Source organism: Euleptes europaea, chromosome 19 (genome assembly GCF_029931775.1).
Source record: "Euleptes europaea isolate rEulEur1 chromosome 19, rEulEur1.hap1, whole genome shotgun sequence".
Taxonomy (NCBI): Eukaryota; Metazoa; Chordata; class Lepidosauria; order Squamata; family Sphaerodactylidae; genus Euleptes; species Euleptes europaea.
This window is the reverse complement of record NC_079330.1, coordinates 1,524,284-1,549,472: the sequence shown is the minus strand read 5'-3', so window position 1 is coordinate 1,549,472 and position 25,189 is coordinate 1,524,284. Positions and strand designations below refer to the sequence as shown.

The 25,189-nt window shown below is 49.7% G+C and overlaps 1 protein-coding gene across 4 annotated transcripts in view; it reads right to left on the bottom strand.

Annotated features, from left to right (window-relative positions):
• Positions 1 to 403: 403 nt before the first annotated feature.
• PAX7 (paired box 7) overlaps positions 404 to 25,189 on the bottom strand; it is a 113,210-nt gene continuing 88,424 nt past the window's right edge. For all 4 annotated transcript variants that reach the window (XM_056865053.1, XM_056865056.1, XM_056865054.1 and 1 more), the window contains exons 8-9: positions 6,316 to 6,562; positions 404 to 548 (exon numbers count right to left, since the gene is read on the bottom strand). In XM_056865053.1, coding sequence (XP_056721031.1) covers positions 433 to 548; positions 6,316 to 6,562 — 363 coding nt within the window. In that variant the 3' untranslated portion in view covers positions 404 to 432. The remainder of the gene's footprint in view (positions 549 to 6,315; positions 6,563 to 25,189) is intronic.

Sequence of the window (25,189 nt, the reverse complement as noted above, 5' to 3'; positions counted from 1 at the left end):
AAGGGGGAAGGGTCACGAAGGGAAAAGACATAATATATCCTTACAAAGAAAACAAATTCCACCATGACCAAGCCAACCGACTAGATCAGCGGAAGGTCCGTAAGCATCGGCTGGACGCGGAATTGTTGAGGAGGGCAAGAATATCGAAAAGCTCTTTAGGCCAAACTCACAGTCTCTGGCCTTTGATGGAGTCTAAGTCAGGGGTGGCAACTGGCTTCTTAACAGGTGTGCTTGGTAAGAATTCAGTGTAAAGTTCTCCTTGCCTGTCATCTTTGCTGCTTGAGTGGAGGCATGAAGAAGGCCCACTGAGTTGGGTTCTTGAAGGAGAAGGGTGTGGGTAGTCGTGGATCCTTGGGGGTCTGGTGGCAGGAGTGGGATTTTTCTTCTTGACGGCAGACGGCAAGAGTAGAATAACTGGCTTTAGTGTCTCCGTCAGTAAGCTTGGCCTGTTTCCACAGGTAGGAGACCTAGAACGGCCGAATGCTCTCCAAGTTTCATCCTGCGTTGTGTGGACAGGCTCACGTTTTTGGCCAAATAGTCAACTGCAGCTAGTGGGAGAGACAGAGAAGTAAAGTGGATGGATGAATAAATCTTTCACACGCAGCATTTTGCACACTGCAGCCAGATTATTAGGTGAGCATGTTATAAATCAATAACTAACAGTCAGAGGTTGATTTCTACAATGCACTTTGCAAGCATGGAAACTGGCCCTGAGTGTGGAATATGATACTATGGAAAACTGAGCATAACTTCACAGCCATGCGGGCTAGCATCTTGATTTTAAAATAGAAGCTGAGATTTTCCAGAAGCTGGCTTCTGAAGGGTGTTTGTGCTCCCATACAGATGACCCTGATGGATCCTGGGAAAGTTATTAAAACAGATGTCTGTTCTGATTACACAGGACTCGGTCAAGCGCCTTTAGCCTGACGTGAAGACACTCCCCATTCCCCTCTCCTCACTTGGTGAGTAAAAGTTCAAGTTGTGTCCCACCATCCGGTTGTGGGACGGCGACACCTCTGATTACCTGAGTTTCAGTGGAATTCTCTGCCTTCCTCCCCGCCCCTCCTCCAGTTCTAACATCTCAAATTAAATTAATAAGAAACTGGCAGGAAAGGCACCGTTGGTGCCAGGGAGTAAACAAATTTCAGCCATCAGCGTCCTGTCAGAAGCCTGCCCCAAAGGGGGGTCCCTTCCAGGCAAAAATTGTTATTAGACTTGTCACATCCATTAGGATTCCTTTCACGCTTCTGCGTTCCATCTCCAGCATCATTAGCATGGCCGCGGCCTCTGGGATCTGCCAGGACCGCTCTGCTCTGGCACCTCGCTGCTCCCCCCGCCCCCCCCCTAGCTGGGATGGAGCAGGATGGTTTTTTGTTGCCTCCTGACGTGTGATCGCAGCTCTAGCCGGGCACCCACCCCAGAGACATAGATGGGCTCTGCAGAAGCTGAAAGCCAGGAAGGGTATTCTGATCCTCGTCCTTCCTTGGGTACAGGGTTGATCGTGAGAGTCTGGCTGAGTTCCTTAGCCCCCCCACCCCCAACGCTGCCCAAAAACTGCACCCGGAGACATTATTTTTTAGAACCATGGGGCTGATCTAGAAGCACCCTCACTACAATCAGTCTAAATTTAGCCTGCCTTTTCCAGGTCAGAATCTGGGGAAAATAACGTCACAATGGTTTTGCACATTTACAAAAGAAACCTACTGCGGCTACTCCTGATTGGCTAGCACCCATGGCTTCACCTTTGTGCTCCCCACAATCTGTACAGCAGGTTTGTAGTTTTAAACATTTCTTTTAAAAACTTGTATGCTGGCAAATGATAAGAGAAATACACATGTAGAGAGATGGAGGTAGCAGTTGAGGTAGCAATTGATTTCACTGGTCACAGGGGGTCACCCCCAGTCAACCAATTTGCAAACTCAGAAGGAAAGTGGACTTGTGCGGCACTGATGTGCAACCTGCAAATTTTGTCATTTGATCTGTCTCTTCTCTATAGCAGCCGCTAAGATTTTTACATGTGTGCCTCTGGTAGTAAAAATGTAGGGTGGGTCAAAGTCATGAACTTTAATCTGCCTATGTTTTTGGTGTGTTTAACAGGAAAGGTAAAATGTGATTAAATCTTTCCCATCGCAACAAAGGTGATTTAACATTTTACAGCTTTGTCTGATTGGATCGGGTTGCTGCTCTTAGTTTTTTTCCTTTGGAGTAAGAGTGTCAGCACTGAATTTCTAAATCTTTTATATCTTCCTTGGTTTTTGAATTTTCACCCTGCTAAATGTGGCTTAGGCTGTACGGTACATGAATCACTACAGTGCCACAGAATGAAAGCCAAAGCAACAACATAAATCTTAAAGACGCTAAAGGCTACAATCATAAGCACACTGAGACTCGGTGGGGGGAGCTTACTTCTGAGTAAATATGCTTAGGAAAATTAAAAGGGTTACTGGAACAAAATGAACTTTGGTGACTGTCTGCAGGTGGATACAAAGTGAGCTTTCTGAACTTCAATGGGGAAGGAGTTGTGTACCAACGGTGCCAGCCCGGAAAAGTCCTGGCCGATGTGGACGCGTAAGACAGACTCTATGTATGCACAGGGAGGCCTGTCTTGAAATCACAACCCTTGGACATCTAGCTGTCTAATCTGGGATCTTGTAGCAATATGTGTATGCACAGGATCATGGGGTACGGGTGGACTGTAAGCTAAATATGAACAGCCAGTGTGATGCTGCATCAAAAAAGGCTAATGTGGTCTTCAACAGAGGGATAATATCCAAATCGCAAGATGTCATTGTCCCGCTGTACACAGTATTAGTCAGGCTTCACCTGGAGTACCATATGCAGTTCTGGAGGCCTCACTTCAAAAAGGATGTGGACAAAATGGAGCGGGTGCAGAGGAGAGTGACGAGGATCATCTTCTGGGCACTGGGTGTATGTGGAGGAGATAGTTGTGAGTTTCCTGCATTGTGCAGGGGGTTGGACTAGATGACCCTGGTGGTCTCTTCCAACTCTATGATTCTATGATGACCAGGGGCCTAGAGACCAAGCCCAACAAGGAAAGGCTGGGGGAGGTCAAAGGGGGACATGATTGCTCTCTCTAAGTATTTGAAGGGCTGTCATTTAGAGGAAGGCAGGGAGCTGTTTCTGTTGGCAAGAGAGGATAGGACTGGCAATAATGGGTTTAACTTGTGGGTGGAAAGGTACCGGTTGGACATTAGGAAGAATTTTTTTTTTACAGTAAGAGTAGTTTGGCAGTGGAATTGGCTGCCTAGGGAGTGAGTGAGCTCCCCATCGCCCGGCAGTCTTCAAGCAGCGGCTGGAAAAACACTTGTCAGGGATGCTCTAGGCTGATCCTGCATTGAGCAAGGGGTATGGACTAGATGGCCCCTTCCAACTCTATGATTGGTGGCTGGTGTCAGTTATTAGCTGGCATGATTCAGTGGTATGGCATTGTGCATTTGGATTGAGCAGAGCTGAGTTCCAATCCCGGTCTTGCACATGAAGCTCCCTAAGCTACCTCACAGGACAGTGGTAAAGAAAAAAAAAAAAAAAACGGAGGAGGAGAATACTCTGAGCTGCTTGGAAGCAGGGGCAGGCTAAAAATGCGGCAGAGATTTGGGTGTGAGGGGATGGTTCACCATCGCTATTCAGAGATGCTGTGCACAGAAAATAAGGATGGGGCTCAGCCTTGACCTCCAACTAAGCCTTTCACTGACATTCTTGTGTAGGAGGTGCAGTCAGGTGGTCCTCTGGTGTTTTTGCATTTTTTTTTTTTTGCCAAGCTTAGATTTTGGGGCACAAGGGAGGAAGGAGGCAGCACAAGATGAGCTGGAGAAATTAATTCTCCTTGGGAATTAATAAATTCTGCTGCATGGTCAGGAGGCTCCTCAACCTGCTCTAGGCATCACTGAGCAATTGGGCTGGTGGTGGCTTCATTAACAGCCTGGATTTCCCCCTCCCTGCTGTCAGGGAGGCTGCACAAGCAATGCTCTCCTCTCTCCTCCTCTGCTCCAGCTCCAAATCACAAGAGCTAAACTCCAGTCCAAGAGAGAACTGATGACCCTCCATCCCAAAGTGTGAATGAGTGCGGGGGGGGGGGGGGGGAGGGGGCTGCAGCCCAAACTGCTCATTGGCAGGGAGGATGCCTGTTGTCTCTCTGCATCATGCATGGCTCTGGCCTGGCCACCATCTCCTCCACTTCCTGGGGGAGGGGAGGTAAGTTTGCTGAGTTCTTCTGTTGGATTCCCAACAGAGACATGCAGCAGAATAGCAGAGAAGGCCTGTTGAATGGCATTCAATTCATTGAACCAGCATTCAAGAACTTGTGTAGACCAAACTGAAGAATACGTACATCAGGAATGCCCCATCTGCTGGCTGGGAAGTGCTGGAGTACCCTGAAGTTATGGCTTCTGTCACTTGAGAAATACAACAAGCAGCACCCGTCCAGCCAGAGGAGGCTGCATCTCTGGGTGATGCTCTGCCCTGATCTTCTTATGATGAGCTACCACTGAGATTGGGCACTTCTAACCCTTCCTTGCATTACCGGGTGCACTTATGCCCAAGGCAGAGGGCCGTGAGGCTGCCTTTTCCGTCTCTGCATGCAGAGACATAGAATCACCTTCACCCACCCTTGGAGGGTGCCTGTTGCATCTCAGCTCTGGGCTTTACCTCCTTCAGGAGCCCCATACTCATATCAGGTAACACAGAAATTCATGAAATGAGTTCCTCTGATAACAGGTATTTTTCTCTTTTACCTTCTTTGAGAAAAAAAAATTAACCTTGGGGGCATAAGACCAAACCCGTCCTTCCCACAATTAAAAAACACTTTTATTGGGGGGGGGGATTTAAAGGGTACAATATCAAAAAACCATCCTACCAGAGAGGCCCTTTTTCTAGCATAAGGAAGCAGGTAACACAGAGGTGAGTGCTCTTATTAACTTTCTCATTCTGCTATTAAATAGATCATCAGCGTTCCACAAATTTATCATAAGTGCATGAGAAGAAATTTCAAATGTTAATTCAGAAGGAAAGAGGTGCCTCAGTTATTGCAGATCAAACATCATCTGCAGCAGAGGAAAGGCAGGTCTCCTCCCCTTAATGGTCGTAGGATCTGTTTCTCTTGCCCCTGTGCGCCCCCCCCATCTGCCCTTCAGTTTCCGTCTTTCTGTATTTCTTTCCCACCTACTGCTGCAACACACACCCGTGATCAGCCCAAGGGGATCGTTATTGGAAATACATGGTATTGGAATTTGTTTAAGATTTTTATCAATAGCACGTGTGAGCAGCTTTCACATCCAGAAGCGAGAGGAAGGTCAGGGGGTCGCAGATCAAGCTCCCTCTCTTTTTCCTCTGAGGGGAGGGGCTGAGGGCCAGGCCCCCTTCATCCTCTCCCTGCTGCAGCCGGTTCTCATTTGGCTGGAGAAGCCAAGCACATTAAAAGAGCAGAGGATGAAAAGTCACGGCGGCCTGGAAGAAGAGGTCACCATGGGACAAGCCCCCAGGGAAAAGAGGGGTGCAGGGGAGGGGGGAGGAAGTCCCTTCACAACCTCGGCGAGTCACATGCTGATTTCTGGGTTTGAAGGTGGCAAGCCATCTTTCTGGCTCAGAGTCTCTTGGGTTTCGGTGACCCCCGGACAACCAGAAGGGGAACTGACCTTCCCGACTCTGTGGAAATGACCAAGTGGCCACTGGAGCTGGCTGCTTGCTCTGAAAGCTCCCATTTCCTGCATGGTGTAGCTGGTACCCCTGGATCAAGTTCATCAGTTTTGTTGAATAAATTTCAACTAAATTTTTTAAATTTGATTTTGAAGAGATGTGCAATTAATTGTTACTGTTTTGAAAAGTGTTCTCCTTTTCAGGCTAAACATTCTCAGCTCCTTCAACCTTTCCTCATAGGACTTGGTCTCCAGACCCCTCACCATCTTTGTTGCCCTCCTCTGGACACGTTCCAGCTTGTCTACATCTTTCTTAAATTGCGGTGCCCAAAACTGAACACAATACTCTAGGTGAGGTCTAACTAGAGCAGAGTAAAGCAATACCATCACTTCACGTGATCTGGACACTATACTTCTGTTAATGCAGCCCAAGATTGCATTTGCCTTTTTAGCTACCGCATCACACTGCTGACTCATGTTCAGTGTTGAACACTGGATCCTGATCACAGGCCAATGGTTTCCCAGTATTGTGTGTGTGTGTGTGTGGGGTGGTGGTGGTGGTGGTGGCATGCCTGTGGAGTTTTTGAATGCTTTACATCACCAGAGTCGCATGACACTGATCCCACCACTCCAGTTTCCCTGCAGGGATGGGGGAAGTACTTACTTTGCCCATATTGCCCATACTGGTAGCCTGCTACCGGATCCACGCTGTAGCCAGTGGTGGTGTAGGTGGGGGGGCAGTAGGACTGCGAAGTGGGGAGGCTGTCGACGGACTTGATGGAGTCGCTCCTCTGGCTGCAGCTGGCCGAGATGGAGTTGGCGGTGTCCAAGCTGCCATGGAGGGGGGAGATGGAGAAGTCAGCCTGGGGCTGCGGTGGGACCCCGCTGGGGTTGCTGAGGATACTCATCACCTGCGGAATTGCAAAGGGAAACCCATGCGTCAATTGGGGCATGGCGAGAGCAAACAGAGACAGCTTCCCTGGTAAGAAAAGGGAGATAGTTCCCCTTCTCTCCCCATTCCCTTGAATGGGGGACATCCAGGACCCTTCCCATAAAAAGAAAGCGGCGGGCCTTCTTTTGCCGACCTGCGCTGCCACCATGGAGGATGGCCAGAGGGTGGTATTGCAGCCACTAGCTCAGCACAGGTCACGTGACAGGAACGGGTGGGGGGGGGCTCATAAGATTTCATCTGGTCTCACAAAGCCACTGACGGTGCCCCCCCAGTTAGTGGCTTCAGTCCTGCCAAAAAGGAGGAATATTTCTGAATACCAGAAGGTGCAGGGCTGCAGCAGAGCTTTCCAGGACATCTGGCTGGCTACTGGGGTGAACAGGGTGCTGGACTAGAGGGATCACTGGTCTGATCCAGCAGGGCTCTTCTGTTCTTAAGTTCACAAGAAAAGCATGAGAGCAGCCCCTCCCATCTGCTCCCAGAATCTGGAATTCACAGGTAGACTACGTCTTGATATGGAGGTTCCATTTAACTCTCTCGACTAAAAAAAACTAAAAAGAATTGCATTGCTCAGTCATTCCAAATGTCCTTCTAGTTCAGCTTGCTGAGTCCAAGAGCACCCAACTGGATACCTCGCAGATAAACAGGAGAGGATAACAATCATGCAGACCCTTCCCTGTCTCGGCCAAGGCAGGGCAGGCATGGAACTCGGTGGCCTCCTCTTTTTGGCCTCCCTAGCAATATCCTGAGGACAGACTTCAAGCACTCATCCAGCATCAGCTGCAGCCCTGCAGCTGGAAACGTGCCGAGGAGTCAGCGGTCACCTTGGGCATCTGGCGTTCGGCTCCAAAGGCTCCTCGTTTTGAAAAAAGTCTGAAAATGTAGCATAATCTCATTGACCTCAATTAATATGCCAAATTGAAAATATTTGGATCCCCGCAAGAGGTGGAAGAAAGCTTTTATCCTGTAGTAACCTCCTTGGGAGAGAATTCATTCTTTGGAATGACAGATAGCAGAAATATTTCACCCCACGCTAGCAAACGGAGAACCCGAACTGAAGCAACTAGCCAAGACTCTGCAAGCTGACCCTTTGGGAAGCAGCTGTGAGGGCAGACGCACGCAGGGAAGGCACAGAAGCAAATGCTCACAGGAGAACCCCTAGGATCAGGGCCCAGCCATGGCTTCGACCTTACAGTAGCGGTGGTAAAGATGGAGCTGGGACCATTCAGTCCGCAGGTGGGGCTGACCGAAGGAGTGGTCCTCCAAGACCCCTTCTGCGCCCACAGTAAAGTAGCTCTCCAGGGAGAAAAAGGTTAAACTACGCACTGTACTTCCTTGCAGGCTTGCTTGGTATATGAAGGGAATTGGAGGTGGGGGGATGGAGGAGCTGGGCATCATCAGAGCCCCTCCACCTGCATTCTAAAGTGGAACGGCCCAATCCCAGCTGGGCCACCCCAGTAAGAAGCAGGACTGCCTCCGTGCTTTTCTGGAAGACAACGATCATCCTTCTCTCCCTGGTTAGTTAAAATTAAGCAGTCAATCTACATTATTTCTATCCAGTCTCACCTCTATAAGGCTTAGTATATAGGGAAGCAACTGGTAGTAAAAAAACACAATCAATTAAGCCTACTAAAAAAGACAATAGTAATGGAAAAAATCTGTACGCGACTTATTATTTATTTAATTTGTACCCCACTTTCTTCCCCACTGGGGACCCAAATTGGCAAACGTTATCCTTGGAACAACTCAGTGAGGTGGGTCAGGCTGAAGAAAGTGGTACTTGCCCAAGGTCACCCGGCAAGCTTCCAAAACAGAGTTGGGATTGGAACCTGGGTCTCCCGCATCCTAATCCAGCACTCTAACCACTGTGCCATGCTGACGCTCTACAACGCCTACCGTACAGAAAGAGGCTCCCCTCTTCAGGATGGACGCGCCTTCATACTCTACTTCCAACCAAGTTATAGCAACTTCCCTACTTGCTTCTTAAACCAGGAACTCTTATGGGAAGGATTATTTTCTCGTCTCTCTCTCTCTCTTTGACCTTGCTTCCCCATAATTTATTACTTCTTGGAGCATTACCATCACTAACGGAAAATCAATGGCCTCTCCCCTCCAAAAGGTTTTTATCTGGAAGGAAATCGGTTGTCTTGTCAATCAGAGCGATTGGCAGCTTCCCCCCCCTCCCCCACTTCTTATCAATCCTTCATTCCAAATTCTCCCTTCAGGCTTCCAATAAGCTGCTTCGACAAAGTTAAGTCTGTAGTTCAGAGAACATCCAGACTTTATTGCAAGTGGCTTTGCACGGAGGCAGGCCAGAAAAGCCTGACAATGTGGTATATCAGTTGGACCATGACTGGGGAGACCTGAGTTCAAGTCTCCACTAAGCTATGAAGATTACTGGGTGATCTTGAGCAAGTCTCTCTCTCTCTCAGAGCATAATCCATAGAGGCAGCGTGATCTGTGCGTGCCATCTCACAGTTCAGTTCTTTGGCCCCAATAATGCAAGAGTGAAGCCAGGCCTTCAGTCCCCACACTGGCTTTCTGCATGCTCCTGGATTCAGCACAAACTCATCCTGATGTTTTCTCAATGCCCTCCAGAACCTCCTCCCTTCTCTCTCTGCTCTCAGATACTCAAATGGCCAGCAATGCCCCCAAAGGCATCTGGCTCCCTCAAAGACCTCTGCCCTTCCTCCTTTGCTGCCCCAAATGCAGAAAGCTGCCACCCAGGAAACTGCATGATGGCACCGGTCCCGCTTTCTTCAACTCCCTCCTCGACACCACCCCTTTCCCCTGATGCAACCTCCGTCGTCCTCTTCCTTGACACGACTCAGCTTGCAGAGCCGGAATGGACTCGGCCCCCTTCCGTGTTCACCCGCCTCCCTGGCCTTCCTTATGGCACCCTTGGATTGCAAATTCCTCAAAGCAGGGATCGGTTCCCTCGCCCTGTGTCCCTCTCCAGGCGCACCGCTTATTGTGGTTATTAATCATATACTGGTTCCAAATAACCATACGGTAATACTTGATTAAGCTTCCAGTGTTCATGTGAGCTGTGTAGAATCCGAAGTGGCAGACATAGGGGCCGTGGCTCAGTGAAAGAGCCCCTTCTTGGCATGCAGAAGGTCCCAGGTTCAATCCTCGGCATCACCAGTTAAAAGGTCCAGACAGGAGGTGAGGTGAAAGACCCCCACCTGGGACCCCGGAGAGCCACAGGCAGGCTTAGACAGTGTTAACCTGATGGACCGAGGGTGTGACTCAGTACAAGGCAGCTTCATGAGTGTACAGAAGGCTGCAGCAGCTTCTCAAGAACATAAGGGCCTGCTGGATCAGACCAAGGTCCATCAAGTCCAGCAATCTGTTCACATGTGGCCAACCAGGTGCCTCTAGGAAGCCCCCAAACAAGAAGACAGCAGCAGCAGCACCATCCTGCCTGTGTTCCACAGCACCTAATGTAATAGGCATGCTCCTCTGATCCTGGAGAGAATAGGCATGCATCATGTCTAGTATCCATTTTGACTAGTAGCCATGGATAGCCCTCTCCCTCATGAACATGTCCACTCCCCTCTTAAAGCCTTCCAAGCTAGCAGCCATCACCACCTCCTGGGGTAGGGAGTGCTACAATTTAACTATGCGTAGTGTGAACAAATACGGTACTTCCTTTTATCTGTTTTGAATCTGTCACCCTCCAGCTTCAGCAGATGACCCCATGTTCTAGTATTATGGGAAAGGGAGAAAAGCTTCTCTCTGTCCACTCTCTCCATACCATGCCCAAATTTATAGACCTCTATCACATCTCTCCTTAACCGCTATCTTTCTAAGCTAAACAGCCCTAAGCATTCTGTGATTAGAACTACCCCTCCAAACATAGGTTTGCCACCCCCATATCCTGGAGAGCACCCCTGAGCACACTTGTGAGCCCCCCCCCCCCGCTCCAGTTGTTAGCTGAGATGGAGAACCTTTCTAAATAGAACCTCAGCAACCCAGACTACGAAAACAGTGACTGGCTACCCCACTTCGTCCATTTCTGAGGCACAATTTGAACTGGGGGCTTCTTGGGGGCTTGCAGCCTTAGCCTGGGATGCTATGTCACCCCCTTCAGTGGCAGAATTGGGCTGTGATGAGAAGCAGGTGCCAGGCACATTTCTATAGTCCTAATAAGATTGCCTTAAATGAAGGAATAGTCCCCCCCTGTCTCTCCTGAGTACTCCCCCCCCCCATACTTTTCTATGTTTCTACAACTGTCCCCCCCTCACTCATACTTCATTTCCCCCCTCTGGGATTTCATCACTCTCTTCCATACTTTAAAAGAAGGGGAAGCCTCCCCCCACCTTTAAAAATGTAATTAATTCTCTCCATTTCTGAGCCGGCCCTCAGGGCCTCCGGCCGTGGAAACTCAAGCAGGGAAATGTGTGCCCTTTACGATAAACGAAGGCGGCTTTGGAAAGCGAGGCACAATTAGGAGGTCCAATCTCTGCCATCAGTAGCTTTATTTTGGGTTGGGAGGTGGCACGCGCGGGGCAGTGTCAAGCGAGGGAAGGCCGCAAAGTCTGGGGGCAGGTGGGAGGGAGAGGAAAATAATAGGGCAGCTGTACGCTCCAGGTGGGTTGCAGGTGAATACTGGGGGGGGGGAACGTTATCCCTAGGCAAGATTTGCCCCCACCAAGCAACAGTCAATTTTAAGAACTGTCTTGTACGCCCCCCCCCCCCGAAAATCTTCAAGTTCAATCTTGTCTCAGTACAATCAAAACGGTCCTTCTGGCCCCTGTCGCTGCTTCCTATGGAGCTGCCTTCGGTCGCCGGCCCAGAACTCTTCTTTCTGTCCAGCAGAGGCTCTGCAAGGGCCTGTGGCAGAGCTCGTCTGCCCTTCTGCTGCAAAGGGGAGATGCCAAGGGCAGCAGCTCTGCCAGCGGCTCTGCCAAGCTACAGCCCACTCCACCCAGAGGCGTCCTTATGCTGAGTCCGGGCTCTCTCCTAAAACACCTGCTCGGCATGCAGAAGTCCTCAGAAGGTTCACTCCTGGCAAATCCAGTTCTTCTCAGGCGGCAGGTCTTCAGAAAGACCCTTCTTGGCCTCAGACCTCACTGGCAGCAGCTCTCCAGGGTCTCAGGCAGAGGGAAGGTCTTTCCCACCTCGCCTGCTGCCTGATCAACGGAGATGCCAGAAGGGAACACTGCATGCATGGCAAGTGCTCTGGCTAAATAAAACCTCCATGTTCAGAGGCAGTCTATGGCCAGGAAGACAGGGTGCAAGGGAAGGTTCTTCCCTTCAAGCCCCATTGATGGGCTTCCTGGACATCTGGCAGGTCAGCATGGGATGTTGGATTAGGTGGTGCTTCCGTGTGATGCAGCAGGGGAGTTCTGACATTCTTAAATGGTTCTGCCTACAGATATTCAACAAGAATATCTAGTTCAGAGGCAGTATCTATACCTTGGAGACACGCTGGCTCTCATTCTTCCCCTGCGCGCTGGAGGGGTTAGAATGTCGGACCACAACTGGGGAAGCCTGGCTTCCAATCCACCCTTAATCATGGAGGTCTCTTGGTAACCTTAGGCCAAGCACTCTGCCTCAACCTCACAGAACAAAATGGGGCAGAGGCGGGGAACACAGACCCCGTCCCGAGCTCCTCAGGGGAAGAATGGCACAAAATGTTCAAGAGTAATGCTGTGCTGGTGAGCGTCCTGAAAATCTGGCTGGCCTGTACTGGATGCTAAACTCGAGAGACCCCTCAGCTGGATCCAGTAAGTCATCGCTTGGCATGCGATTTTCCTTGGGAGTGTTCTCATCTGCTCTCTCCCCTCCTGGGAGGACAAGGATAGGATTCTGCATAGATCTCTGAGACCGGAAGGGAAAGCTCTGTCTCCTTTCCGGTGCCAGCACAAAATCCCCACCCTCCATCCCGCCTTGATATTTGCAAGGCTGGCCTGGATTTAGATCAGAAACAAAGATGTGTGGGGTGGAGAGGAGCCCAGTGGGTCATTCATTTCCACCCCCTGCTTCAGACTGTAGCCCTCTCCTCCTGGAATCCCTTGATGCCTGACGGATCTCACCATCATTAATGAGGATTCGGAGCTCTCACTAGCCAGTAAGTTTCCTAATCCCTGGAGACTATTCAGAGGACGCTTCGCTAGTTTCTTACTTAATATTTCCCATCTCTGCACGGAGATCCTTAAACCTCACTTTATCCCTCTCTCAGGTACAAAGCAAACTCTCCTGCCCACCCCCTTCCTTTGTGTTAATACCTCTTCCATAATCATAGTGCAGTTTTTCTTATGGTGGGTTTTGGTAAAAGCGGCTATTTTGAATATCCATTAAAGAGTCATTGAGAAAGCGTGAGGGAGAGAGGGGTTTTTTTGTTTTGAAACTTGAGGACCGGAGAAAGTTGGGCCAGGAGAGAGAGAGAAGTGATCCTAATAATTTTATTAAAATTATGGCCAGTGCAGAAAGAATGGATGAAGAAAAAGTTTCACCTTCCCTCCCCCCTACCTCTCTCTACATAATGCTAGGAGTCACCCGAAGACAAACGGTTCAGGACCGACAGAACAAAAATCTTCTTTGCAAGGAGCCTCATTATCTTGTTGAACTCATGACCACTTGGTGGCTCATGGCTCCTTGGCCGGAAGGCTTTAAAGAAAAGTAGTAAGTTCACAAAGGATGATCTGTCTATTTTGGAACTTCTACGTTCAGGGGAAGTGTACCTCTGTCTCCCCATGCCATGCTCAACAGGCTTTCCAGGTTCATCCAGCTGAGCTCTGTCTGAACAAGCAAGGCAATTCATATGCTCTCATGGAACAGCCATATTCAGAGGCAGTCTACCTCTGCATACCAGAGGCTAGGGACAAACTAATGCAGGTGGCCCGAGCCTTGGGTGGAAGAGCTTCTGAGAGGTTGCCACCCGGCACAGTCAGAAATCCGAGGCTGCTCTAGGCGGGCATTTAGTCTGATCCAGCAGGGTCAGTCCTACTCTGTGCTGCCCTTGTGGTCTGGGTATGGTAGGCTGGATGCGGAAAGCTGAGGAAAGCTCCCCCCCACCCCCAAAGCAACAACGAGCAGCCCCGTCCTGCAGGCGCAGCCCCTCTGCCCAGCCGCCCCATCCCGGCACATCCAAGCGCAAGGCTGCTTCCGAAGCGCCGTGGGCTCCCGGTTCTCCTCCCCATCCCTGCGCAAAGGACCCAGCCCCTCCGCAGCCCTCCTCGCTGCGCCTCCGATTCTCCCCCCCCTTCCCTATGGCCAGCCCCTGCGGCCACGCGGAATGGAGGGGGGGGGTGCGCGGGGCCCGGGCTTGCAAAGGCGATTTCGCGCGATCCTTGGAGCGCCGGCCGCTCGCTTGCTTGCTTGCTTCCCCGGACGGAGGGTGGGGCGGCGCAGAGGCTGCCGAGCGGCAGATCCCCGCCCGGGGCGCAGCTGCCTGCCGCACTGATAGCCCCGGCTGCCGCCTATCTGGGCTACCCGGACTCGCGCGGCCGTCTCGGCCCGGCCTCTGATCCGGCCGCCGCCGCCAGCTTAGCCGCGGCGGAAGAGACACCCGCGAAGTCGAGCCAGCGCCTGCGGGCACTGAGAAAGGTCTGGGGGAGATGAAATGGCCCGGATAAAGTTCCCCCAGGGCACCAAACGTGCAAGAACTCTGCTTGGCGAGCCGACGAAAGAAGAAGAAAGGGGGGGGGTTTTCCAGACGGGTGTCCCCGCTGCCGGCCGCCTCTGCCCGCTGTTGGCATCCTTCGCAATGTCCTGCGTTTTGAAAACGCGGCTGGCCCACGCCCTCCTGTCTCCTAGTTGGCATTGGGTTGACGGGGGTCCTTGGAGCGAATCTCGGGGGCTCCTGATCGCAGCTGCGATGCAAAGAGCGCGGATGGGCACCTGCTTCTGCCCACCCCATGGCCCTTCCCCGCAAACGGGGAGGAACCACGCGAGAGCGCGCCATCCACAACACTCCTCTGCAGAAGCCGCGGCGCTCCCAAAGAGCAGCCGGCGGGCGGAAGGGCTGTGTAGCCGAGGCAGGACCGGACTGCCTTTGCTCTGGGCTTGGAACAAGGACAAGGGATTGTTCTTCTGCTGCGTCCACAGGTCTCTTTTGCTTTCTCGTGTCTACACTAGCAGTTCAGATTCAGTTTGATGGGGCTACACTTCTTCCATCTCTTCCAAATGAACTCTGGCTACTGGGTCTGCCTTGGTAGCGAACTTAGCTGAGAGGTAGGATATCAATACTGAAATTAAATTTATATCATTTAACATTTTAAAACAACAAAAATAATAATTAAGCAGATGGCTTTGCTTGAAGAGGCACGCACAAAGTCTCTTCTGCAGTAGAAACATGTGCACTGTCAAACTTCATTGAGTATTCTTTGTATATTGACGTTTGGTACTTTGGATATTTGCATTTAACACAAGTTGACATAGTTTCATCACAACACTGTTCAGGTGGATGGGTGAAGAGGTGTGCTGAGCTGGCCTTGGCCCTGCCTTGCTAGCAATCAGAACCACGGAGAGCTCCTGCCGCAGTGGAAGCAAGAAAGTGCCACCCCAGGGACAGATGGCCTCATGGGAGCAGGAGGAGATGTCCCAATCCAGGTGGCAACACAAACAGACTATTCTGTAGGGAGCAAGACAGTAAGAAGCCTCTGAAGGGCCTTCTTGTAGTGGCTGGTTCATGTATGCTGCTCCTGACAGAGCGTAAAGGTAATTCACACACTGATCCCTGGCTGCATGCCATGAAAAATACATTCATTCAACAATTGCGTGAATTAAGTGTCAAGTCGCTTCCGACTCATGGTGACCCTATGAATCAATGTCCCCCAAAACATCCTATCTTTGACAGCCTTGCTCAGGTCTTGCAAACTGAGGGCTGCGGCTTCCTTTATTGAGTCAATCCATCTCTTGTTGGGTCTTTCTCTTTTCCTGCTGCCCTCAACTTTTCCTAGCATGATTGTCTTTTCCAGTGACTTTTGTCTTCTCATAATGTGACCAAAGTACAATAGTCTCAGTTTAGCCATTTTAGCTTCTAGGGTCAGTTCAGGCTCGATTTGATCTAGAACCCACTGATTTGTTTTTTTTGGCAGTCCACGGTATCCGTAACCCTCTCCTCCAACACATTTCAAAGGAAGCTACTTTCTTTCAACAATTAAAAGGCTCTTATTCAAAGGCTGAAAGTTGCTGCCCCAAGAGAAGGCTGCCCACATGGCCCCTTCATTATCCTCTGCTCGGGCTCTGCCTCCTTCCAGCCGCTGTCTGCTGGGGAGGTCTGCAGATAATTCTTTGGCATCAGGTATAACCAAGTTTATTCGATCGGCCGCAGAATCGCATGCCCTTGGTGACCAGAGCAGGGGTGGAGGTGGCCCTGGAACCTCCCAGGAAAGTCCCTGGTGGGCTGCTCTTCTGCTGGCCCTCTAATGATCAAGGAAAAGCTGAGCCAACTGGCGGTCAATATGGTCATGGTCAGCATCCCCATGGCCTGAGGTCAAGCCAAGGGAATCCAGTGGCTTGCCCAATAGCTCTAGGGCTGTTTTTAACACCCCCGGAGAGGTGTTAAACCCAGTGCTCGGAGGCAACATCAGGGGAAGGCCCAGACTCTATGCCTCATCTGTTTGACTCTCCTGGGCAACTGGCTGGCTGCTGTGTGAAACAGGACGTTGCAGCAGATGGACCAGTGGCCTGGTCTAGCAGGGCATGTTGTGTGTCTTTTCAGCTGACAGATAACTTTCAATCAAACAGAGCCCTGTGTTCAAAGCTAAATGGGACTTTGAGTCTTGGGTTCCAATATCCAAACCCAACAGTCTTGCCCCGTACCCGGCTGAGAAGGGAAGTGAATGACAAAAGAATCACTTCAAGATCAGAATTTGCCCTAATGGGCAATTTACAGAGAATGTTTTTATGTCTGTGCCATTTCTGTATCTCTCCCTATCAGGTATGTTCCCAGCCCTCTCATTTTCAGACTAAGGCTGAGAGGGTGCCCAAAGCCAAGTGAGGGCTGGGCAGAAATCACGGAATAACTTTTATGGCTTTGTCAGTATTGACAAATTTTAGCACCTTGGGGCAAAAAAATATTGTTTATTCCTTTAAGTGCCTTTTGAACACACATGAAGCTGCCTTCTACTGAATCAGACCCTGGGTCCATCCAAGTCAGTACTGTCTGCTCATACTGGCAGCAGCTCTTCAGGGTCTCAGGCTGAGATCTTTCACATCACCTACTAGCCTGGAAGGGGCGCAGCAAGGAGATGAGCGATGCCCTCTCTTGGGGGGAGGCATCCTTTGCCTGCCGCCCGTGCGGTCCTGTCTTCTGCCTCGGGGCTCCCGGCACCTCCGGCAGGTGTGAACCCCATGTAAATGCTTTGAGAACTGTCTGCTTTACCAGACTTGTTCACTTCCAGACGTGAGGGCTGCTGCAGCCTCCTGAACTCATCCGAAATGATTTCTAAAAAACGGTCCCAGTGTCCTTTGCACAGGATGGAAGAAGGGTGTCCCACCCCACGCTTCAGAGCTGGAGACTCCTCACTTGCAAGTCTGAACATACAACACTCTGCTGATCCCCAGATAAGTCGTGGAAAGGGGGATTAGAACTACTTAGTGGAGGAGAGAGAAGACGAGGGAAGGGCTGATCATTCTGAAGATATGACTATTTAAAGATAATGATTGCATAAATTTAATTAATGCTTTTTCATGCTGCAAATGGCCGTTTTGTAATTAATGTATCTAGCCCCACTAAGCATGGGAGATCACATCGCCACTCTGCCCCCCCATCCTCCCTCCCTCCCCAACCCCAAAATCCCTCCCCTCTCTCTCCTTCTGTCTTTCCATTTAATGAAAGACAGAAAGCAGATGACAGAAACAATTTGTCAGTGGGTTCGGGTGTCAAACGCCTAATTGGGTGCACTGAGTTAGCGGAAAGAAAAAGAGGATGGGGTAGGAATGGGGGGGGCTTGCTTTTCCTCCATGACTATGGCTTCGGGGTGGGTGAGCTTGTCAGGGGGGAGAGAGGAGGGATAAAGTGTTCCTCATTAATTGATGGAGATTAGGGATATAGATTGGCTGTGGCAGCAACTGGGCAGTGACAAGAAGGGGACAGGGAAGGCTGATTAAGCACAGCACAAACAAGCTGCCAGATCTCACAACATGTTAAGTCCTGCCAGTGGTGACGAAGACAATGATTTGTTGCAGGGAAAGTTCTGCAGCTCTCCCGGCCACGACCAGGCTCTGCCTTCGACAGAGGCAGTGTGCTGCAGCCGGAAGAGCATCAGACTTGGTTGGAGCAGACCTGGGTTCAAATCTCTGCACAAACATGAAACTAACTGGGTGAGCCTATGTGCGGATATGTCCCTTAGCCTAGCCTACCTCCAAGGGCTGTTGTGAGGTTAAAGCAATGGTTGACTGGAAGGAGAGAATGAAAATTAAGGATAAAATGGAGAAAGGGAAGAACTTCATAGAATTTTAGAGTTGGAAGGGACCACCAGGGTCACCTAGTCCAACCCCCTGCACAATGCAGGAAATTCACAACTACCTCCCCCCCACACCCCCAGTGACCAAACAGGCGGATGGGAAGGGGAAGCAGAATCTTCCCCCTCCCCACAGTTCCTTTTCTCACCAAGGCTTCTCCCACCATGGGGGATGGGAAGGTGGGAAATTTCACCCTACTGGGATAAATACAACTGAGACTAAGCAGTTTGGAGGGGACCCACAAAGGACTAGAAATGGTTCCACTATCCCTTCCCCAACTGCATTTTGAAAAATAAAACCATTTTTTTACAAGTATGTGTGTGTGGGGGAGCCTAGAGCGCAAACAAATAAAAAGCAATAAGAACATAAAAGTTGAAAGAAGGTGGAGGGGGAATACACAGCCAAAGATGGCACCCTGTTAGAATTACAACAAAAATTAGTATAGAACAAGAGGCCAAAGCAGATTGGTCCCCCTCCCCCTATCTTTCCCTCCCTCCTTCCCATCTGTCATCCTTCTTATGACTCGGTCTGGATCGTATCCAGCAATGACCTTTTAATGGTTGGTTGGCCACTGCCCTGGGAAGGCCCCTGGTAGCCAGGTGCAAGCCAAGCCAAGCCAAGCCAAGCCAAACCAGGGCTGCTTTAACATCCCAGCCCACCCTGATTGTAAGCGCTGCAGGGCAGGGAACTCAGACTGTGCTCTGCAAAGAGCCAGGTACATCAACGGTGTTGTATAAGAAAGAGTAATTCATAACGGCAACTGCCACTACAGAGCAATCCGGTCTAATCCAAAGTCTGACATTCAGGGCACAAACATACATTCCTCAATAGATGGTCATAAATGCAAGTCTCAAACACTTTGGAGGGGAGCAGTTGAGCACCAGCTTTGCATGTTGGAGATTTTGGGTTCAGCCTCCAGCATGTTTTGGCTAAAGGGTCTCTGGGAGCAGCCCTGGAGAAACCCTGGAGAGCCGCAGTGGTTGGAACGGAAAAAAAACTGCTCTATGGAGCTGCATCTTTCTCGGGAGGAGCTCTGTTTGGCATGCAGAAGGCCCAGGGATACCAAGGAGATGATTATTTAGCCTGATTTTTCAGTGACTCTATTTCTGTTTCTTGAATTTTACTGTTGCCATCTTGTTTTATTTGTTGCTGGGAAGTTGATTTTGAACATGTTTTAATCTATGTTTTTATATTAAATGTTGTGACCTGCTGTTAGCACGATTTGCCGGAATAAGGGCAGGATATAAATGCAAGGAAATAAATAAATAAACAAATAGTTTTTGAGGAGAAGAAGAAGAGGAGTTGGTTTTTATATGCTTAAGGCAGAATCAAACCGGCTTACAATCACCTTCCCTTCCCCTCCCCACAACAGACACCCTGTGAAGTAGGTGGGGCTGAGAGAGCTCTAAGAGAGCTGTAACTTGCCCAAGGTCACCCAGCTGGCTTCCTGTAGAGGAGTGGGGGAACAGACCCAGTTCACCAGATTAGCCTCCGCCACTCATATGGAGGAGTGGGGAATCGAACCCGGTTCTCTAGATCAGAGTCCACTGCTCCAAACCACCGCTCTTAACCACTACACCATGCTGGCTCTCTACTACATCTAAAAACCCATCACTAACAATGCCCTTATCACTCATGCCCTTATCACTCATATACTTGCCTGGAAAGTAGAGAAAAACTTGGCTAGATCAGTCTTATTGTCATTCAAATTCATGACATCTGGGCAGTGCTTCGGCAAGAGGTCATGCTGGGTTCCACCATTTGTCCCATTGGCTGTGAAGACTTGGGTAGTCAATGATTCTTCACCTTGTCAGCAAGATAAAGAGGACCCCAGCTGGCATAATTCTAATGGTTGTACCACATACAGTATCGTATGACTGAATGAGTGCAGATGCAGGTCCCGTAGACTATCAAGTTGGGCACGGGCAAATATGAAGAGCATGCTGATCATATCACTATATTGCCACAAATTCACATTTTCTTCTGGTTTCTTCACCACATCTTCTGACAACAAGCTTCTTCAACCGATCCTGTTGGAGCAACGATGCCCCTTTCGCAATCTGTTCAGGTTTGTCTTCAGCAGCGGCATGTTCCGTCTCATTGCATTGCCGGGTGGGCAGGCGTGCCTTCCGCTTCATTGCATGTCTTCCCAGCTGGAACCCAATTTCCACTCTGCCCTCATGAACCCTCAGTACTGTTGAAGCAGGTTCATTCATGTGATCACCACTGGTTCCCAAAAAGGTAACTGAGATATGCCGACCTCTCAGGTGAGGAGTCAGTTTTCCCTGGTAATCGTGTACAGCCCTTTTCAGCTCCATCAGTTTGGGAAATAGTGCCTTGGTCTGTTGTTATGACTGTGTACGTCTGACCATGATCCGAGAATATAGCCCCGCATCACTTCACTGCTGTGTTAAAGTGCATCAGGCTCACAGGCCAACAGCCAATGAATGTCAGCTCAGAGTCCTTGAGCGTAGAAAGTCTGCTGCATGTTGTCCACCTAGGCATCATGAGTGATTGCTGATGATGGAAGAGAGATGCTCAGTGAAATGCTTGTGTGTGTGTGACATTCTCTGTCGGCGTCCATCCTCAGCAGAGTAACACCCTTCAAAATCTACTGAGGTCAAAGCACTGAGAAAGAAGGACGTCTGCTTAGGATGGCCTTGTCAGGTCTCTACTTGTAACCGGAGCCAAGTCTCTTCCATGGTGCGGCGGATCCTGGGTTGATTTTTCCTGGCTGGACATTGGCGGGATATCATTGCAGGTATATCTAGTGCTTTCACAAACAAATCCTGTAAAATTTGGAGCAGGGCATCTAGTGCTTGTCCTGGCTGTCTTTTGGGGGGTTTTCTCCAGTGAACATCTCATTGAGAATATCAGCATATATTGGCTATGTCACACACACACACACACACACACACACACACTTATTGGCCACAGAGTTTGGTGGCACGATAGGACTAGGCACTGTATCCATAATCTATAGGGCGTTCCCTGCTAGTGCTGTATCCACTCGCACCTACGGATGCCCAAACACCCACTGGTTTGGCTCATGTCCTCTTTGCCAATCGTCATTCTCTGGACCGAGCTGCTGGCTTACGGTAGATTCTGTCTGGCGCAGAATGACAACAGATTACAGAGAACATATTGGAGAAGAACGGCAAAGGCTGTTGTGGTTTGTTCCTCTGTCATCTTGTTGCAAGATGTGCCCCGAACGGGCAATTGATATTTATTAGGGAACATACAATAACTGTCTCATTAAATCAAGAGTCAAGCACAGGCTGGGCGCCTTAATTTAAAGCGTCACTGGTTTGGGTGAATTATGGGGAACAGGTTGGCCAGGATTGGACCAAAAAATGCGGGGAAACGTTCTACGGATTGGTGCCCAAAGAGTTGCCTCCTTCCATATGAAACTTGAAATCTTGCCTCGTAAATGGCAGGCCATGTTTTAAAGGCTGCCTTGAAAGCAGAGGTTAATACTCCAGATTGCATTCCAATTGAAAACGCACTAACCGGTAAATTCAGTTTGTGTTGAGTGGAAATGCTTGAGCTGCTATAGCATTGGGGGGGGGAGAGGGGGGTTAGAGTGGCATGGAGCAGGGGGAAGGAGGGAGGGGCGTGCACTTCTCCCAGGCTCTCTCTGACAGAATTAAATTTCAAAGTTTAATGAGTTGCGAAAGAGCTGCCTGGGTGAGAAAGAACGTTCTGGGCCTTGCCAAGAACCGTGAACCGTATTTAGCCGTGTGTGTGTGTGTGCGTGCGTGAGTGAGAACGCGAGGGAGGGGAAAGAAAAAACCCCATCAGGGTATAGAGCAAGTGAAAAATGTCAGGGTAAATTGCTCTTGACAGAGCTAATGTCTGCACCTCATAGCAATAATTATATGTAGATAAATAGCAAAATAGCTCTCAGCTGGAGCCTTCAGTCTGAGTGCAGATGCCTCTAACTGCCAGCTGGGGACCTTTAACGTGCTTTTTTTCTAACCCCCTCCCCATCTCCTCTCCTTTCTGCTGAAGACGGAGGAACCACACTTCATTAGGAGCCCCCTTGAAAGATCTCACCTTCACACCTGACTGAGGCTGCCTCCGTTTTTAGTCTAGAGCCCCCTGCTGGTTCAGAGCTGCAACTGTAAGCCAACCCAAACCAGTCTGGGGGGGGGGCTGCCTCCCCCTATGCTGTCTCTCAATCTCAGATTCAGAAAGGGATACCTGATGGGGAGGGAAAGGCACTCTGCCCACACTCTTCTTACTTTTTAATGTTCTCAGGTTGAAATGAAGCACAGGACAGGTCTGAGGACTGTTACAAAATTTGGAAGATGTTTATTTGCCCCCTTTCTCAAAGAACTCAAGGTGTCAGTTATGGATTTTCCCTCATCTGTTTATCCTCAAAACAACTTTGCAAGGTAGGTTAGGTTTAGAGAGTGAGCGATTGGCACAAGGCTCCCCAGTGAAGGAAGGGCATTCATTCTCTCGTAAGACTAGAATTGGTGGTCAAGGAAGATGGGGGCGGTCAAGCTTCAGAGTGGTCTCAAAGAAGCTCTTCCTCTTACAACACGTCTCTTCATACAACTTAATGGGATTGCACCACCATAAGGTACGGATTACTAAGTTTGCTTCAAAAAAACATTTGGAATATTGTTTTGGGGGTGCATCTTTCATTGGCTACAAGCCATGTTAGTTAAACAGAACCTCCATGCTCAGTAGCAGTGTCTCTTTGAAAATCAAATGCTGTAGGGGAGGAGGGAAATGGTGAAAGGCTTTTATATCCTGCTGGTAGGATTCTCACTGGTGAGCAGAAACAGAATGCTGGACCAGGGGTCTTCTGACCTGATCCTGCAGGGCTCTCACTGGCCACAATAGTTAGGAAAGGAACCCAGATGTTGAGTATAAGCAACAAGGGGAAGGAGACATCACTTTCCTGCCCTCATTTGAGACATTCCCTGGGGCACATGGTTGGTCATTGCTGGGAAACTGCTCCATCAAGGTTCTTAGGGGTTTAGAAGGGGAAAAAATAGTCTGGGGTGATGGGTGCTAGTTGTGTTTCCCTCCTAGGTCACTAGCTAATCTGACCTGGCAGAAAATCCCTTCCTGGCTGCAAATGTGACATACGAGCAACATACGAGGCCCAGCAATTCCATCAGCACCATTTCATATGAAGACCTTCTCCATCACCGCCTCCTCTGACAGGCAGAGAAGTTCTCCATGGTCTCTGGCAGCAATCTGTCCGGACCCTTTTTGAAATGGGGATGCCAGGGATTGAACCCAGGACCCATTGCTTGCAAAGCAGGTGCTCTGCCATTATGCCATGTTGGCAGCTCAGCCACATCAGCCACTGTGCAATTAGCCTGAGAAGGTAGAGGCTTTTTTAAAAAAACTGATGAGCAAGGGGTGGAGATGAGGGATAAGCTGCAAGATTTTCCTCTCTCCCTCTCTCTCTTGGCTTATGGAATTTGCAAACTGTAAAGCCGGGAAAAAAAAACACAAACAAGAAAACACAGCTCCATTCTTTGCAAAACAAAAATATGTTCTTTGGAACTTCCTAGTTGTCAAACACCTTTTTTGTTTAGCTCAACAACTAATCCACTTATCGGTGGATAAAGCTGCCGGCGCATCACCAGGATGATAAAAAGCATACACAAAAAATTAGCACAAATGCGCCCGTGGCGCTCTCACGTTGAAACAGGCACCAGTGGGGGCAGAGAGAGATAGAAAGGGAGAGAGAGAGAGTGAAGGAAAAACACAAACAAGGCTCTTTAAAAAAACCCTACAAACTCAGTTTCCTCAGGAGAGATTCTGGTAGATAGGAGCTTTATACAATCCCCCCCACCCCCAGTCCCTCTTTCGCTGCTCAGACAAACCCGAATGCCGAAGCTGCAGAGCACAGGGAGATCCTATCAGCAGAGGAGGGACAAGATTGGAATAGACAATGGATTCTGCCAGGCTGAATTTTGAATACGGGTTTCTTTTCTGTTCCCTTTTAAAACAAGATGCCCAAACTTCCCCAGCAAGCCCAAGCACAAGAGAAGGAGGGGTGCTGGTGCCCCTTTTGAAATTCCGTTCCTTGCTTTTTCGTTCCACCGTTTTTGTTGCTGGTGTTTCCAATTCGTTTGTTTTCTTCATACCATTAGGACACTTTGTGTTTGCATTATGTGGCATTTGTATGCAACTGATGAAAAAAGGAGGTTAAAAATTGCACACGTTTCACGGGAAGACATCAGCGCGAGGAAATGGGAAGTGGTGCAAAAATAGTCACAGATACGATTTGCACAAGAGAGAAGTGACCCTTTCCAAGTTGAAATAGCAGGAGGTGAAATTTGAACCTATTTCTCATCCAAAGGGCTCATTTCCTTTGCCCATTCTGTCATCTTCTGGAAGAGGAGGGAGGCCCTCCGCCCTCAAGGTGAGCAAGATGTTAGCAGCTTTTTCAAGAAGAAAATGAAAGAATCCAGAAAATGGTCAAGGTGATAGAATTCTGTGAACAAGGTCCTCTTGGGAGGGCCTGTTCCACGCTTCCCTCCCTTTCTGAAGCAAGGTGAGCTGAGGTTAGAGGCAGGGCCTTCTTGGTTGTGGCACATCAGCTCTGGAGCCCTCAGCTGTCTGCCTTGAACTGTGATGTTCAACATTTTGGTGCTGTTATAAGGACTCGTGCATGTGCTGATCTCTCTCTCTCTCACGTAAACACTTCTCCCATTCATCAAGGATCTTAGGTGGTGTATGCAAGTCCCCCCCCACTTTTATCTTGGAACAACCCTGTGAGGTAGGCAGGCTGTGACAGCACAAGGCCAGTAAGAAAGAGCATTCCAGCCTTCCTAGTTCACCAAACATTCTGGGCAGGGCAGGAGCTGCAGTACCAGGTCTCTCATGCTAGATTGCTCCAATGGCTCCACCTTCCCACTGCTGTGTCTGGCCAAGGCTGGAAGGGACATTTCAAGGAGCCAGGAATCCATCAAGAGGCACACACCTGTCAGGCTGGCATCTGGAACTAAACAGAAACACTTGCCAGTGGATGACCTTCCACCTTCCAGCCTCCCCACCCTGCCCCACCTTCCAGACCAGAGCATGTATCTTGGCCGTGCTTAGCCTTGGTGCGGCCAGACCTGGAAGCCTGGGCAAAATGTGTGCACGCCAAGGAGGAGAAAGGAAGGTGCAGGAGTTGAGGCAGGGAGAGGGGAAC